Here is a 16,605-nt window from a genome sequence, read left to right as displayed (position 1 = left end):
TCCACAGGTCAGGCATCATCAGGTATTCCTTGAGTTACTAATACATGCTTGTCGATGTTGGGCACCACGCTGACAGCTGATAATGATACAACGGTGGACCACACGGGCCCCCAGCCCCCATCACACAGACTTTATAGAGTAGAGGACATGCTTAAACCCCACTCTTGACCACAGGGGGAGAGCAGGAGGGGCAGGGGTAGATCGAAAGGGTGTGTTTTCCAAGTCCTGTGTGAGGAGGGTGGGAAATGGCCCATTAACCAGGTAGGAACCCTAAGCAGGTAATTTGTGAAACCGCCTTCCTCCACCTCTGCACCTTTCCTTTCCTCATGACAGGATAGTGTCGAAGCTCACCAGGGTCATTCGTGGTGTTCTTTAGAGCCTCAAACAATTCATACATGGGTCTTTTTTTCATTCCGTTAAGGTATGACCGGCATTTTACATAAGAAGAAAACAAGGTTCAAAATTACTAACTTGGCTAACAACATGTAGTTTTTAAGGGAAAGAAACTTGACTCCAACCCCCAAAGTGACTTGAGTTTCTGAGCATCCCAGCAGAATATAACAATTTTCAATTTATTGTAAATCAGGGGTTTATGCTTCCAGAACTGTCTCATGTGCCTTCCAACAGTGGACAGGTTACATACACTACAATGCGCCCATACAGTATAGCGCCATGCGATGGTGTGAAGGAAGTTCCCTGTATTCACATCTGCAAAATTCTCCATTATAGATACACTGTTATCGACAAGGGCAAATGCAGAACAGTGCATATAGGCTGCTATTTTTTAAGAATGAAGGGGAGGCCCTGGCTAGTTGGTTCAGTGGGTAAAGTGTTGGCCTGGCATGTGGATGCAGGGCCCACTTGGGAAGTGACTACCTGCTTCTCTTTTCCACTCTCTCCTCCTTCTCTTTCTCTCTCCCTCTCGCAGCCAGTGGCTGGACTGGTGCTGAGCTTAGCTGTATTGGTCCTGGTCCCAGCAGCAGCCTCAGGTGCTAAAAATAGCTCCCTTGGTTCAGCATGGCCTCAGTGGGTTTGGCAGGTGGATCCCAGGTAGGGCACATGTGGGTTTGTCCCTCTATCTCCCATTCCTTCTTTTTTTAATTTATTATTTTTTTATTTTTTGTATTTTTCCAAAGTTAGAAGTGGGGAGGGAGAGAGACAGACTTCTGCATGTACCCGACCAGGATCTACCTGGCATCCCCACCAGAAAGCAATGCTCTGCCCATCTGAGGCATTGTACCTTTGCTGTGGGAGCCATTCTAGCACCTGAAGCAGAGGCCATGAAGCCATCCTCAGTGCCTGGGCCAACTTTGCTCCAATGGAGCCTTGGCTGTGGGAGAGGAAGAGAGAGATAGAGAGAAAGGAGAGGGGGAAGGGTGGAGAAGCAGATGGGCACTTCTCCTGTGTGCCCTGACTGGGAATCGAACCTGGGACTACCACAAGCCAGGCCAATTTTCTAACACTGTCTCCCATTCCTTCTTGACTCACAACTGTAATTAACAAAGGGCAGATTCACAAAGGAAATAATGACCTAAGGAACAGTGGAATCGTCCAGCGGAAGTAGATTCTCAATATATACCTTGTTATTTTGATTTGCTTGAATCTACTCACTGTATAACTTATTCTAAAAATTAGAAACATTTTTGTACTAAGGAGAGCTCACCCTCAATGATATCCCCCCCCCTTTATTCTCCTTATCCCCAAGGCACACAAATACACACAAAGAAATGAACTCAGAGTAAGTGTTTAATGGGAAAATCTCTGCACGTGCAGCATCAGTCAGTGACCTCAGAGCACTGATGCCCTCCATCCATTCATTTCCGTGAACTGATGAGTTTGACAGGCGTCTCTGCAGTGAGCAGCTTTGGAAACCTAAGGGGAGAGATAAAACCAAAGTATATGTATTTGAGAACTTCTTTTTCAGCCTTCCTGAACACCAATAGGAATATGTACAGGCTCCTTTTCTTAATCCCTTACATAAACACTCCCCGTGGTGAGAGGATTCAGCCTCTTGGGAATATACTCGAGTTTGCTCTTCAGATAAGGGAGGGGTCCCCAAACTTTTTACACAGGGGGCCAGTTCACTGCCCCTCAGACTGTTGGAGGGCCGGATTATAAAAAAAACTATGAACAAATCCCTATGCATACTGCACATATCTTATTTTAAACTAAAAAAAAACCCCACAAAACGGTAACAAATACAATATTTAAAATAAAGAACAAGTAAATTTAAATCAACAAACTGACCAGTATTTCAATGGGAACTATGCTCCTCTCACTGACCACCAATGAAAGAGGTGCCCCTTCCGGAAGTGTGGCGGGGCCGGATAAATGGCCTCAGGGGGCCGCATGTGGCCCATGGGCCGTAGTTTGGGGACCCCTGAGATAAGGTGTCCAGGTTTGGCAAATGGAAAATACAAGATGCTCAATCACATCTAAATTTCACATGAGCAATTTTTGTTTTAGTAGAGTATGTCTCAGGCAATATTTCAGGGAAACTTATAATACCATTACTTGTTGCTTATTTAAATTTAACTGAGCATCCTATATTTTATCTGGAAACCGTGTCCTCAGATGCCACCTGGAAGAAGCTGGTTAAGTGCACTTGATTACATTGATCCACAGGGACAAGAAGGACCTAGCACTCTCAGTGCGACCAGCAGAGCTTCCTGCAACGACAGACATGTTCTATATCTTTGCTGTCCAATACCGCAGCCACCAGCAACGTGAAACGTGGTTAGGACGTCCGAGGACCCAGATTTTTAGTTATTTTATTTAGATTTAAAATGTCCCTCCTGGCAAGTGGCTACTGAACTGCACAGAGCTGCTTAGAACCAACCAGTTATGAACCCCTTCCAAATTTAGCAACTAGAATTTAAGATGGAGTGGTGACTAAAATGACACATACCCCAGGAAGAAACTCAGGAGTCCCTAGAGCTCACTGGTTATTCCATTTCTGTGCAGAAACAAACGTGGACAACAAGCTCCTTATGAGTATTTGTTCTCAGCACTGCTGAAGATCTATCTATTCTATGGGGAGGAGGTGAGTCGCCAGGGTAGAGAGGAGTCTGATCCAACTCACCCTGCAGATGAATGTTCCCTGGCCAACCCCAGCAATCAAATATAAAGCCAGTGAGGTGCCCTCTTGTGCACAGCAGACACTCTACGTGGATGGAAGAGCGTTGATTTGGTCACACACACCAGCCGTGTGACACTTTTTTGTTCCACGATTCGAAGCAAACATCTAGTTACCACAGACCACAGTACAATAGCATACTGAAGAAGATTCTTTTATCCATATCAGCTAGCAGGGCAGGCCCTTAGGAATTAAGGGCTTCCCGAGGGTGATCACATGGCATTGAGTGTGGAAAAGGAGAGTGGAATGCAGATGGGGTGTACTTCCAAATTCCACTGCATTCCTGTAGCTGGGGAGGGTGAGTAGGTGATGTATTAGTAGTGGTCACCTTTATACAGAAATTCAGATAACCACATGCTGGTGTCTGAGAGGGCCCAGAGAATTGACTGACAGGTCATCTGCTAGATGCTGGAATGTCACAGTGACTAGACAGACCAGGCCTCTACGTCATGGAATAAAGGGTATAATCAACAGAGCTAAACAACAAGAAACCCGGTAATAAGATCTCAGACTGCATTTTAAAGAAAGTAAACAGGATGATAGAAAGAGATGTGGTGAGAAGTGGGCAGAGGGGGGTTACTTTTTATTTTATATTTTATGCTTTAAGCCACAAACTTAATACATGCACATTTTAACACTTTACACACAGACCTTTATATCTATAAAAACTAACAATCTCCTTACCTAACCTGGCATAGTGGGGCTTTTATTTCTAGATGGTACACACCTTCTATTTCCAAATGTCTGGGTTGTTGTTTTTTTTCCTTTATTTATTTATTTATTTTTTAAAATCTAATATTACCTTGTTGGAAAAAGGCCATGCCTATTAATAAAATTTAATCAATATTACCAGAACAATTTCTCAAAAGTTTGTATGATGGTGGCAATTCTTCCTCATCCTCAGCAGTCCTGAGTATTATTGGTTTTAGTGATGAGGAATGTTATCCCTTATATGTATAACTTAACTACTAGGAAAGGTAGCATATTTCCCCTTTACCTGCCACTTTCTGTCTGGTGTCCCTCAGTGAGGAGCGCAGTAAAGGTGTAAGCTCTACTTTGCAGACAGACAACATATAACAGAGTCTGAAGCCTACTTAGCGTGTTTCAGAAACAGCCTCAACTGTAAGTAACATGCGTTTAAGTCCTCTGTCCTAAGAAATGTTGATTTTTTCCCTCTTCCCAAACTACAACTCAGACAACTGTAATGTAAAACATTCAGTGAAGTTCTGATATTTTTCCAATATGACGACATCAATCCCATGCCTGAGAATCACCTTATTTTGAAGTTGATGTGTCATATTCTAATTTCTCTTGAAGTTACAATGGTTAAGCTTAGTTTCATTACTATTATTATTATTATTATTTGTCTATTTTATTAGTAATACAACTTTCTAGGTGTAAGTACAGCTGATGGCTGTCTTTTAGTAGATCTGGTGATGCTAATATTTCTGGTACAATATTAAGGTATTGGATTAAAATGGAGACAAAAGAATTCTGGGACTACATATGAGCCCTTATTTTCAATTTCAATATGCATGAGAAATCTGTAATTAAATTCCTATTATCTTCTAATAATACACATGCACATGTTATACTTAACAGGAATATTCACAATTATAATTCTAAGTTAGGGTCAACATATGACAAATCTTTAGATGTTAACCTAATTCCAACATTAAAATATATGCTATTGTTTACAACTGATTAAAAAACCTGCCATGCTCATAAAAATATTCAAATGATACATAAAAAAAAAAATGGAAGTGAATGATGAAGTAAAGACTATTGCTGCACAGATCGTTTGCAAATTTAGAAAAGAGATTTAATAATTGGCAATACTATGTCAGTTGATTTGCTGTGTTTAGAATGTGCTACACAACCAAATAATGAATGATTCTGCCTTGGTCTGGCATCTCATTAAATCCCTGGGATCAACTTTTGTCCCTGGTGCCTGGGGGCCTTTGGGAATTGGAGAGCTGAAGTTTATCATTCTCATCAGCTTGCCCCTGGGTAAATGGGCCTCCCCAGACCCCTGAGGACATGGTAGAGATCTGCTCAAGGGCTGGAAACCAACTGAACCTACTGTTTACTGTCCACTAGAAAATTTCCTCAAGTGCCTATAATATGCCAGAGCCTATACGACTATCAACAAGTTAACAAGATGGGGTCCTTGACCTTAAGGTTTTGGTGAAGATGTAACAAATTTAATTGACATAGCATACCATTCCTTACAGAGTAAACAAATAGAAAGTTTTGTTACTGATGCTCTGTGGAGAATTCAAATTCAAGTCTTTTAACGCCTGTAGAGCCAGTATCTAAGGCCAGGGCAACCATCACTACAGCAGCCTGGCCCATGCAGGTTCGCATTGGATTCGGACAGTCGGTAAAGAAACAGCGGAGCCAAAAACTGATAGGCCATTTTCTTTAATTCTAGCTTGCACCCAGCGGGCAAGTAAAAACACACACTGGGCTCCAAAACCCACTCACATTCAGTGCTCACAAAGCCACTGACTTATCCGAGTTTCCTAGAATCAAAGGTTTCTAGCTCACCAGCCTTATTCTCCTCAGTTCCCCATCTCCTTCCTTATCCCAGATACAAACTCTGCACAAACTGACATCTCACTCAGCACTCCGCCATCTTGGCTGCTTCTCCTGGCCTCCTCCACGTGGCCTTTCTCTGCTCTCTTATGCTAATCATCCCAGGAACCAAGAGAGCAAACTCTCGTTCTGCCCCCATTTTATATTGTAGCTTCACAACCTCTAATCCAATATACAAAATAGGGATGTCTCTAATACAAAGTCACTTCTCTGAGGCATGATTGGATTGTACCACCCCACATCAAAAAGGGTGGGAAAGGCTTAATCCCAAAACCAAGCCCCAGGCTACAAGGATTCTCAACACACATTAATATCACCTGGGCAACGGCCTCCACGTGGGCAGCGCCACTTTAACAAAGTGAGCATAATACATATTTTATCTGTTTTATCTGCCCAACAACGCCTTTTCTTTATATTCAAGTCCTTTCCTATCTCCCCACTTGTTTCACTTGTCACACACTGAAGCAAAAGTGTTTTGGCTTTTTATGTACCTTTACAGCGTTGTAAGGCCAGGAGCCGCCATCGTGACCATTCACATGCAGGTTCCCATTGGATTCGGGCAGACGATAAAGAAATGGTGGAGTCAGAGGATGGGGGGCCATCCTATTTATTGGTGTCTCACCAAGACAGGCAAACCACAAAAGAAGACAAGGGAAAAGCAGAAAACCAGCTCTTCCCATGAAGGGCAAGGGATCAGGGGAGCCCCTGCAATTATGATAGCAGGAACTGTGTGTCTGAGCTCCTGGTCTGTCCCACTTTATAGTGTAGAAAACCAAAATCCCTTAATCCAATATACAAACAAGGAAGTCTCCAATACAAAGTCACTTATCCAAGGCATAATTGGATTCCTCATGAGAGTGCACCACCCAGATCATACAATCAGTCAAGGGTGTGGGGAAAAGCTTAGTCCCAAAACCAAACCTCAGGCTACAACAACCTGGCCTGCTTATAGCCTGTCCCCCACACCCAATATAAATCACAAGCGAGCAAACATATATATCATGTTTACAAACTTATTTGACCAATAAGCGTTAACACAGTGTCAAGATTTATCTCCTGCCATTTGTGTAGATTCTGGGAAGATCACACCTCCTTCCCTTAAATGATTCACTGAGTTTAGGATGCAACTATAATAGTAACATTCCAGTATGTGGACAAAGTTGACCCATTATGTGTAGTTTTTACTGGCTTCGTTGTTCTGGCAATAACCTAGGGACCAATAGTTACAGAAAAAGCAGTGGTTTGGTGGTTAGAAATACTGGCTTCTATGGCCATACCACCCTGAACGCGCGGGATCTCGTCTGATCTCGGAAGCTAAGCAGGGTCGGGGCTGGTTAGTACTTGGATGGGAGAAGTATGTACTGGCTTCCTGACCTTGGGGCTCAGTCCGGTTCATGCTCCGTTCAGTTTCCTCAGCTTTATAATCAGAATAAGAGAATATTTACCTCTAAGGGTGTTGAGTAAATGAATTTATATGTTGGAAGAAGGGGAAAATGTGTCTGACAAAGAGTGTCGTGTCAGCCATGATTCTTGAGCACCCTGTTCTAACTTCAGAACCCATACTGCTGAGCCCATTCTATCAGAAGGTGAGCAAAGGCACAGAAGACAGGAGGTGGGGAAGAGAGCTCGTGTTAGGGTCGGATTCAAAGAAAACTTGGCTAGTTAATGAAAAAGGGTCCTAAGGCTGATGTGAAGCAATTCTGATCTGAGAATCCAAGTTCTCCGACATACAAGAAATGGTGGATGAACAGAACCTGACCCTCGCAGTGGATCCCGGCCTCGACCACCAAAGCCAGACTTCCCAATCTCATGATTCTCAGCCCGGCTGCTCATTGGAATTGGCAAGAACCGTTCAGGAAATTCTAACGCCGAGCCATGAAGGCACTCGTTTGTTTTTTTTTTCTGCCAGTTTGCCTTCAGCAACACTCCAGCAAGCTGCTTTGGCTGCTGGTTGCTAGGTGAGAGGGTTTGGGGCATAGGGGGAGGGGTCAACCAGAAAAATCTTGGCGAGACTCAAAAATAGAATAGGATCCGGCCCTGGCCGGTTGGCTCAGCGGTAGAGCGTCGGCCTGGCGTGCGGGAGACCCGGGTTCGATTCCCGGCCAGGGCACATAGGAGAAGCGCCCATTTGCTTCTCCACCCCCCCCCCCACCCTCCTTCCTCTCTGTCTCTCTCTTCCCCTCCTGCAGCCAAGGCTCCATTGGAGCAAAGATGGCCCCGGTCCTGGGGATGGCTCCTTGGCCTCTGCCCCAGGCGCTAGAGTGGCTCTGGTCGCTGCAGAGCGACGCCCCGGAGGGGCAGAGCATCGCCCCCTGGTGGGCGTGCCGGGTGGATCCCAGTCGGGCGCATGCGGGAGTCTGTCTGACTGTCTCTCCCCGTTTCCAGCTTCGGAAAAATACGAAAAAAAAAAAGTTAAAAAAAAATAGAATAGGATCCTAAGGAGTTTTGCACAGTCCAGGTGACCCCTTCTGGAGACTGGTGCTGCAGTTACCAGCCCCCTGGAAACAAGCGTTATGGGAACATAGGCGTTACTTACAGAAAAACGATTTCTAGGGGAATTAAATGGAGCGTGGCACTGGGGTTTAGAGAAAACATCAACCTACCCCAATTAACAGATGACAAAACCAAGTACCAGGTTAGAAATCGGCCCCAATCTCACAATCAGTAGAGGAGCTGCAATTCGGATCTAGATGGAGGCTGTATTCTTCACTGGAAAGGAACCAATGTCTCAGAGGCAGCTTTCACTGCCCTGTTCAACTTTTCAGTGGTGCTCTGAACGCTTATGCGAGCCCAGAACCTAACGCCCCCAGGGGGTAGGGCGGCAAGATTAGAATCCGGTCTGGGAACTTTGCCTTCCAGGCCATTAATGCTTTACAAGGCGATGTGAAGTTTAGAGATCAGGCCAATTCTGCAGTTAACCCGTCCCTGACCGCAGCCAGGTCATGTGACTATGAAAGGCGTGCCGCTTCTACTTAGCCAGCATACCCACTTACTATTCTGTCTAGAGACAGCCCCGTTTGTCAACACCAGCTTTTCCTAAAGGTTCAAAAAATGCTTCTTGTTGTATTGCCCTGGTTTTGAGGACAACAGCTTACCTTTGTGTTTTCTCCCCTTTTGACAGTGATATTAGCTCTCCCTTTGAGATGGTGGGGGGCTCTGAAAAGAGCCTTTGGGTTTCAAAGCGTTTCTGGAAAACAGGTCTGTCAAATCACTTGCCCTTGGCCTTGTGGTGGCTCTCGGTCTTCTTGGGCAGCAGCACGGCCTGGATATTGGGCAGGACGCCGCCCTGCGCGATGGTCACTTTGCCCAACAGCTTGTTGAGCTCCTCGTCGTTGCGGATGGCCAACTGCAGGTGGCGCGGGATGATGCGCGTCTTCTTGTTGTCGCGGGCCGCGTTGCCCGCCAGCTCCAGGATCTCGGCCGTCAGGTACTCCAGCACCGCCGCCAGGTACACCGGCGCGCCGGCTCCGACCCGCTCCGCGTAGTTGCCTTTGCGGAGCAGGCGGTGCACGCGGCCCACGGGAAACTGCAGCCCAGCCCTAGAAGAACGAGACTTCGCCTTGGCTCGCGCCTTCCCACCCTGCTTTCCTCGCCCTGACATCGCAAAAGAAAAAAAAGATGTTGTGAATTAAACAGAAAAGACCCGCCGAAATTGACCAGTTATGGAAACGGGTAGAACATGGCTGCTTTTATAGGCAGTTCTTGAGGCTCAAGCCGGTGGTATGATTGGCTAGGCAAATATTTAGTCAAATAGCCAATAGGAAAGCTTAATTTTCATACCTAATTTACATAGCTCGGCCCAAGGATGACAGCCCTGTGGTTTGTCTTCCAATGAACTAAGAGTCTCTCTGCATTCCTCATTAGCATAAAGCCTCTATAAGTATCAGAGTTTCTGTCCCAGTTCCATCTTACTCTGGGTGATTTGACCTTTGAGAATGCCTGAGCCAGCGAAGTCAGCGCCCGCCCCAAAGAAGGGCTCCAAGAAGGCGGTGACCAAGGCGCAGAAAAAGGATGGCAAGAAACGCAAGCGCAGCCGCAAGGAGAGCTACTCCGTCTACGTGTACAAGGTGCTGAAGCAGGTCCACCCGGACACCGGCATCTCGTCCAAAGCCATGGGCATCATGAACTCCTTCGTCAATGACATCTTCGAGCGCATCGCGGGCGAGGCGTCACGCCTGGCGCATTACAACAAGCGCTCCACCATCACGTCCCGGGAGATCCAGACGGCCGTGCGCCTGCTGTTGCCCGGGGAGCTGGCCAAGCACGCCGTGTCCGAGGGCACCAAGGCCGTCACCAAGTACACCAGCTCCAAGTAGACTCGCAAGTAAGCGGCTTGTCTCCTAACCCAAAGGCTCTTTTCAGAGCCACCCAAATTGCCACAAAGAGCTGTAAACAGAAACTTATGTGGTGGTAAAATTGTAACAAAGCTATTACGTCCCGATTAGAAAAAGGAGCAGGAACAATTGATGCACGTTGTGGGCTGGGGAATTTTACTTTGCCTAAAGATCGTGTGGTCTTTGGCCAAGGCGCAGACTGTAAAGCGTTAAAAAACTACCGTTACTGTATTGAAATGGAGGATAATTGCAACGTCTTGTGAACTGTTTCTGTTAAAAATGGGGACAAACAGGAAGTTAGGTTTATATTTAACAAGAATAGACAGATCCTTAACAATCCCGTGTAAGTTCTTAAGTAATTTAGAAGGAATCTGGTTTTTAAATTTGCAGTTGTGACAGCCGGTAAGAGGACACAGGCCAAACAGACATTACACGGTTTTCCATTAGAACTCAGCTGGGCAAGGCTTTGGCTGCCTGGAAAATGGTGTAGTCTTGGCCTAATTAAGGGAAACACAGAAACAGGACTTTTGCAGATGCTTGCCACATAAATCCTCCCAACTGACTGCTTTAATACATTCATCAGTTGACACTTGTATGTGCCCTATCCTGCAATCAAACCCACAATCTTGGTGTATCAGGGCTATGCTCTCACCAACTGTACGCTACCTGGCTGGGGCTCCAGTTCATCTATACCACCTCTAAAGTTTGTAATTCAATAACTCCATATTTTATTCTTTCGTGTCTTTTAAGTAAGATTAGAGGAGAGAGAAGGAAAATGTCATTATAAATAAGACGTCAAAAAAGATAGGGCTTGCAAGCACTCCACAAAACATTTAATAATTTAAATCTTAACTGAGTATATTGTAAAGGATACGTCATTAGAAAGTAGAATTTTTTACCAATCTTAGAAAGGTATCAAAATTAGCTCATATTCTTATCAAGAGATCTCTGATTACATGTCTGTTTCTTTGACTAACGTGTGGCTTTTACCTACTTTAAATTTTGTTCCAAATTCACAATTAGCTCCTCTAACTTGCAAAATTGAAGATATTTTTGTTTCATGAATCATTTTTAGTGAAATGTTACTTCACTAGGAAATTAATTTCAATCTAAATTTAAATTTAAATTTGCTTGTGAAAAGACTAAAAACATTTTAAAAGACGAATTCAAATAAAAATCAGAATTCAGGAAAAAAGTTCAACTGTGAGTTTGATTAATGGCCTTAGTTAACAGGTAACAGATATCAAAAGGTAACAGGTTATTCATAAAAGTGCACTACTTTAATATATTAAAGAACTTTAAAATTTTTAATTTATCATATGTGATTTTCTAGGGGAAGTATCACATTTCTAGTCAAGATAATTTTTTGGACAAATTTACTGACTTAATTTTGCTTTAAAAGGTGGCTCTCTGTCTTTTCATATATTATTGCGATAATGGAAAATAATGTTAGCATGATATTCTAGTTTACGTCAAGTCTCAAATTCATTAAAAAAAATTTAATTTGAATTTACTAGATTTCTTTCACTAGGTTTACTGGTTAGATAACATCACTTTATCTAAAATTATACAATTGTAAATTAGCCATTGAACTAAATTAAATCATAATGTCATTTTAAAAGTGCATTGATTTTTATAATATTACAGTTCAAGATTCAATGTGTCAGCTCAAATACTGAATTCATAATCAATAGATAATTTTAAGAATTCAGATGAATATTAAATTGAGTAAATCCATGCCAAATCTTAGGTAACCTGAATAGTTTTCTACTTTGGAGGGCAGAAAATATGTATCACTATAACAATTTGATTTATTCAAGTCTCTTGTTTTTACACAGTTTAGAATGGCCATAATATTTAACAAGTTGAAGGACATACAGATGCATTATGGGAATGGAAATAGATATGTTTGTCTTTGCCACTTCCAATTTGTAAAAGGGATATGTTATGTGCACTTGTGGGCCCAGAGTACCAGACAGGCTATGGCACTACCTCCCAGTTCCTTATGCCTGGGAGCGAATACCACTATCTGTTTTTTTAAGAGCTATTTTTATCACACACTGGGTAGTCACTCTATCAAGCACTATAGCTACAGAGAAACAATATTCATACAAGATAATGGCTATATTAGATAGTTGTTACTGTTAATGTAGTGAATTCAAAGTAATATATATTATCTTATTGATGCCGATAAGGTAAATATACTTTATAATTGAAGTCATCATTATATTTATCTATGATATACTGGAATTGATTAAAAAGCAAGCACAAAATGCTACCAGGAAGAGTAAAATTTTCAGGACTCAAATCAAAGTTTCAACATATTGCTTTGGAGACGATACAGATTTCAAATATTTTTTTGTTGTGATTGCCTTCTTGACATTTTTTGTCCTCCTTCTCTGTACACAGATGACTAAATGTGACAAAGAACAGCCCTGGGTGGACAGCTCGGCTGCGTAGAGCATTGTCCAGAAGCTCAGAGGTTATCAGTTCATTTACTCTATCAGGGCAAATACAATTTCCTCTCTCTCTCTCTCCCTTCCTCTCTTGCTAAAATAAGTAAATTAAAAAACAAAACAAAAAAACAGGCCCTGACCAGTTAGCTCAGAGGTAGAGTTGGCCCAGCTTGTGGAAGTCAGGGGTTTGATTCCCAGTCAGGGCACACAAGAGAAGCGACCATCTGCTTCTCCATCCTTACCCCTTCCTGTTCTCACTCTCTTCTCCTCCCACAGCCAGGGCTCAAATGGTTCGAGCAAGTTGGCTTCAGGTGCTGAGGATGGCTCCATGGCCTCACCTCAGGAGCTGAAATAGCTTGATTGGAAAGCAATGGAGCAGAGGCCCCCAGATGGGCAGAGCAATGTCCTGTCTGAGGGCTTACTGGGTAGATCCAGTAGGGGCACATGCGGGAGTCTATCTCTCTGCCTCCCTGCTCCCTTCCTCCCTGCCTCTCAGTTAAAAAGAAAAAGAAAAGAGATTATCTCTCTCCCTTCCTCTCTCTCTCTCTCTAAAAAATAAATGTGACAAAGAAGGTACTAAAACCCAAATGGTTATGCCCTGTATGAGACCCTAGTAACTGAATGCGGTTGACCCAAGGTGATGGTGCCAATTGTGGGTCACCCAGAGGCAGCCTGTCACAAATGCTCTCTAGCCAATCTTGGAGTGTCCAGAGAAACACTAAACTCCTTTTTTTGAAACTTCTGGGGCTCTGCAAGTCCATATCAATCTCTTTTCTACTGAAAATAATGTACAGCCATGATACCCTGTTTCCAGAGAGTCTGCAGATCTGTTCTCCCCTCTTTCTAGTTACATAAATTACCGTTTTGATTTTTTTTTTTTTTTGGATGAAATCAATCTATTGCTTATGCACCTTGTTCACAGTACAGAATGTGCTAATGACCTGCTAAGTGTCTTTGAGTTATTTTAACAGCCCTACCACTCTGAGCTGGCGGGGTGGTAATCATGACCTACTCATGGAGATAGGGTGAGGATTAAATGAAATAGCAGATATGAAATACTTACCAGACATCGTATCATGCTAGCAAAATGGCTGCACAACACTGTTTCACGATGAGAAAAATGTAGCCTCTGGAATGAGCCCGAACAAGTTTATCTTGCCTTTAGGATTTTCCAAATACTTGACTCCTAGTGTGATGGGATCTTGCCCTGCCCACTGTTTGTGGCCTTCGTTCCTGTCTCCTGTTGTGCAGCCAGATTTGCCCACATCCTGCTTTTCCTGGATCCCCAATTCCCACACATGCTGGACTTCGGTCTCCAGTTTTTCGCCACCTCTTTCCTGCCTAGAAAACTCCTACTCATCTTGCAGGCATCTTCTTGGCCCTGGCATTTCCCAGCTGTTTTCCATGACCAGACACTCCCAATTGGCTCTGTGTAACTGTCACACTTGTTTGCACTGAATATCATTGCTTGTTTAGCTGTAAAACACAATAAACTTTGAGCTCTGATTTGGCCCCCATTGTATCCCTGGAGGCTATCACGAAGCCTGGCACATACTAAGTGCACAAAGATAACTGAATTGATTAACTCATTCAATATGTTTTTTTGAACGTCTAATGTGCACCAAGCACGTTTGCAAACATCACTGAACAAAATCACAAAATCTCTTCCCTGATAGCTAGGACTCCAGCAGACTACGATGTAAAAACTGGATAAGTAAGTAAAACGTCTGGTCTGTTAGAAGGTGAGTGCCATGGAGAAAAACAAAGCAAAACAAAACAGAGCAGGATGGGGGACCACAGTGAGAGAATTGCAACATTGAGCCAGCGAATGAAGTGCTGGCCCTCCAGGCGCTCAAAGGAACCAGCTTCTGCAATGAAAAGTTCAAGATGGTTATTTGTTCAAATACAATCAGGTTTGCCTTTGCTTGTCAGGAAGAAGAGAAAAAATACACTTTGTAACACCTTAAGAAATAGACTAAGCATTTATTTAGGTCGATTTCCATTTGACTTATTTTTTTAAAATGGGGGGGGGGAGGCTGGGAGGGGCGCTTTGACTTCATCTGCCAGCAACCCCGAGAGATGAGCACCTGAGGAAAGGGAGGATTTTGGAAACTGTTACAGCCATTCCACCTGGAAATAACCAGTTTGAACTTTTCAACTTGCACCTCCAAGCACTCCACCTAATTCCTATGTGTCCTTAGTGACAGTCCCTAACTCCTTTTCCACCTGACACATTCACACTTACCCTTCAAGATTTAACGCAAAAGTAAGTTACAGGACACTGACTATTGGTTCTTTATTGAAGAGCGTACAGAGACTCCAACGCTAGGTGGGTGGGTAACCAACCAGACAGTAGCTGTATCTCTTGGGAAACTCTTCCTCCCTTAGCTTTCGTTTCCAGACCTGTAAATCAGAGAGGACAAGGGTAGGCTGTTGCAGATTAAAGGCACTGGTGTGTACAAAGTGCTTAGAACAGTGCCTGGCACAAAACAAACTCTAGCGAACACTAGCCATCACCATTATTGCTGCTCTTCTCAAAGTTGAGTACAATATCAGGTATCTGATGAATTATAGAAGTGAATTAATCAACCTCTCTCTTTTTACAGGAAGAACAAATGGGGCTTATACATGTCTTTTCCCACCACTGGTCACTGCTGGACACTGGCATCTCACAACCCAATGACAATGAGAGATACTAGAAGATAAAGCCATATTTTTAACAATCGTGGAAAGGTCAATAAAAACCTGGCTAAAACATCCTTTTACTTTTTGTATAAAAAATATTAAATGACCAGCCCTGGCCAAGTAACTTTGTTGGTCAAAATATTGCCCTGAAATGCTGTTTGAAGGTCCAATCCCCAGTGAGGGCACATACGGAAATCAACCAATGATAGCGTAAATAAGTGGAACAACAAATCAATCTTTCTCTCAATCTCTCTGTCTCTGTCTCCCTTCCTTCCAATCTCACTAAGAATCAATAAATAAAATTTTTTTAATATATTAAATGTTCATTGTACAAATCTGTGTAAAGAGAAATATATAAAACAAATGTAGGTATCATGCTATATGTACATACACATACATTTCTAGGTAATGTGCTTAGAAACACAATTTTTATAGATGTATTACTACTTATATAATTAGCCCTCTGTTATTGGCTATTTATATTGAGTTTTATTTTTATGCATTAGAGATTATACAAATATTTAAATATTTATTTCCTTTAAATAGATTTCTAGATGTAGAAATACTAAATCACAGGGTAAAACCATTTTGAAGGCTCTTAATGCACACTGCCAAATTTTTATTCAGAAGGACTATGTCAACATAACAAAATTTTTCTGGTTTACAACACACTTTTTTTTTACACAAGACTATTTTTTAAGCAACTTTAACCTCATAGGGCAAAAAGCTTTTTTGAAGTTTTATTTATTTCATCATTACTGAGGTTAATCTCCCACCACATTTTTATTAGTCATGATCTCATAAAACCTGCTGAAAAACAATGGACATAATTGTAATCATTGCATGGGGAGGCATTTTACTAAAAAGAAGTAGGATCTTAGTTTAAGATTAAAAACCAAAACCTAATATATATCAGGTCCCTCCTCTGCCCAGGACTCTGTTAAAGTAATAAACTGTGTTCGGTCGTATTCAACTGAAACTACTTTTACCTACATTATTACCTCTTATAAGGCTCCTAAACTCCCCATGAGAGAGGTTTTCTTGATTATCACAAGAGAACTCCAACAATACACAAACCCTCTCCTTAAAAACCTACCATGTCTCCCCAGTTTGCAGAATAAATATCAAGTTTCTCAAGCAGGCCTTCAGGGATTTTCACAAGATGGTCTTTACAGGTTTCTCCTCTGCTGACTGACCCATGGGCTCTGACTCCACTGCACCGTTCCCTCAGCAGCCTCCTGACTCACATCCTGACCTCTCACTGAAGAGTTCTAAGACTATCTGAGAAACATCCTGGACATTGTTCCAATATCTCTTGTCCCACACCTCTGCAGACACACCTGCCAGTCCAGTCCGGGGTGTGTGATCTGGGTCTAGGGATCCCATTGAGCTCTTC

The 16,605-nt window shown here is 42.9% G+C and overlaps 2 protein-coding genes across 2 annotated transcripts; one reads left to right on the top strand and one right to left on the bottom strand.

Annotated features, from left to right (window-relative positions):
- Positions 1 to 1,728: 1,728 nt before the first annotated feature.
- On the bottom strand, positions 1,729 to 9,385 carry LOC136315189 (histone H2A type 1). The gene is made up of 2 exons (XM_066246532.1): positions 8,830 to 9,385; positions 1,729 to 1,872 (listed from the first exon to the last, which is right to left on the bottom strand). The coding sequence occupies exon 1, from the start codon at positions 9,333 to 9,335 to the stop codon at positions 8,943 to 8,945; it is 393 nt and encodes a 130-aa protein (XP_066102629.1). The 5' UTR covers positions 9,336 to 9,385; the 3' UTR covers positions 1,729 to 1,872; positions 8,830 to 8,942.
- Positions 9,386 to 9,639: 254 nt separating this feature from the next.
- LOC136315574 (histone H2B type 1-C/E/F/G/I) lies at positions 9,640 to 15,529 on the top strand. The gene is made up of 2 exons (XM_066247282.1): positions 9,640 to 10,058; positions 15,131 to 15,529. Exon 1 carries the CDS (start codon positions 9,670 to 9,672, stop codon positions 10,048 to 10,050), a length of 381 nt encoding a protein of 126 aa, XP_066103379.1. The 5' UTR covers positions 9,640 to 9,669; the 3' UTR covers positions 10,051 to 10,058; positions 15,131 to 15,529.
- Positions 15,530 to 16,605: the final 1,076 nt, after the last annotated feature.

This window comes from Saccopteryx bilineata, chromosome 11 (assembly GCF_036850765.1).
Source record: "Saccopteryx bilineata isolate mSacBil1 chromosome 11, mSacBil1_pri_phased_curated, whole genome shotgun sequence".
NCBI classification, from domain to species: domain Eukaryota; kingdom Metazoa; phylum Chordata; class Mammalia; order Chiroptera; family Emballonuridae; genus Saccopteryx; species Saccopteryx bilineata.
Note: the sequence above shows the minus strand (reverse complement) of the source record. Positions and strands in the feature narration are given on the sequence as shown.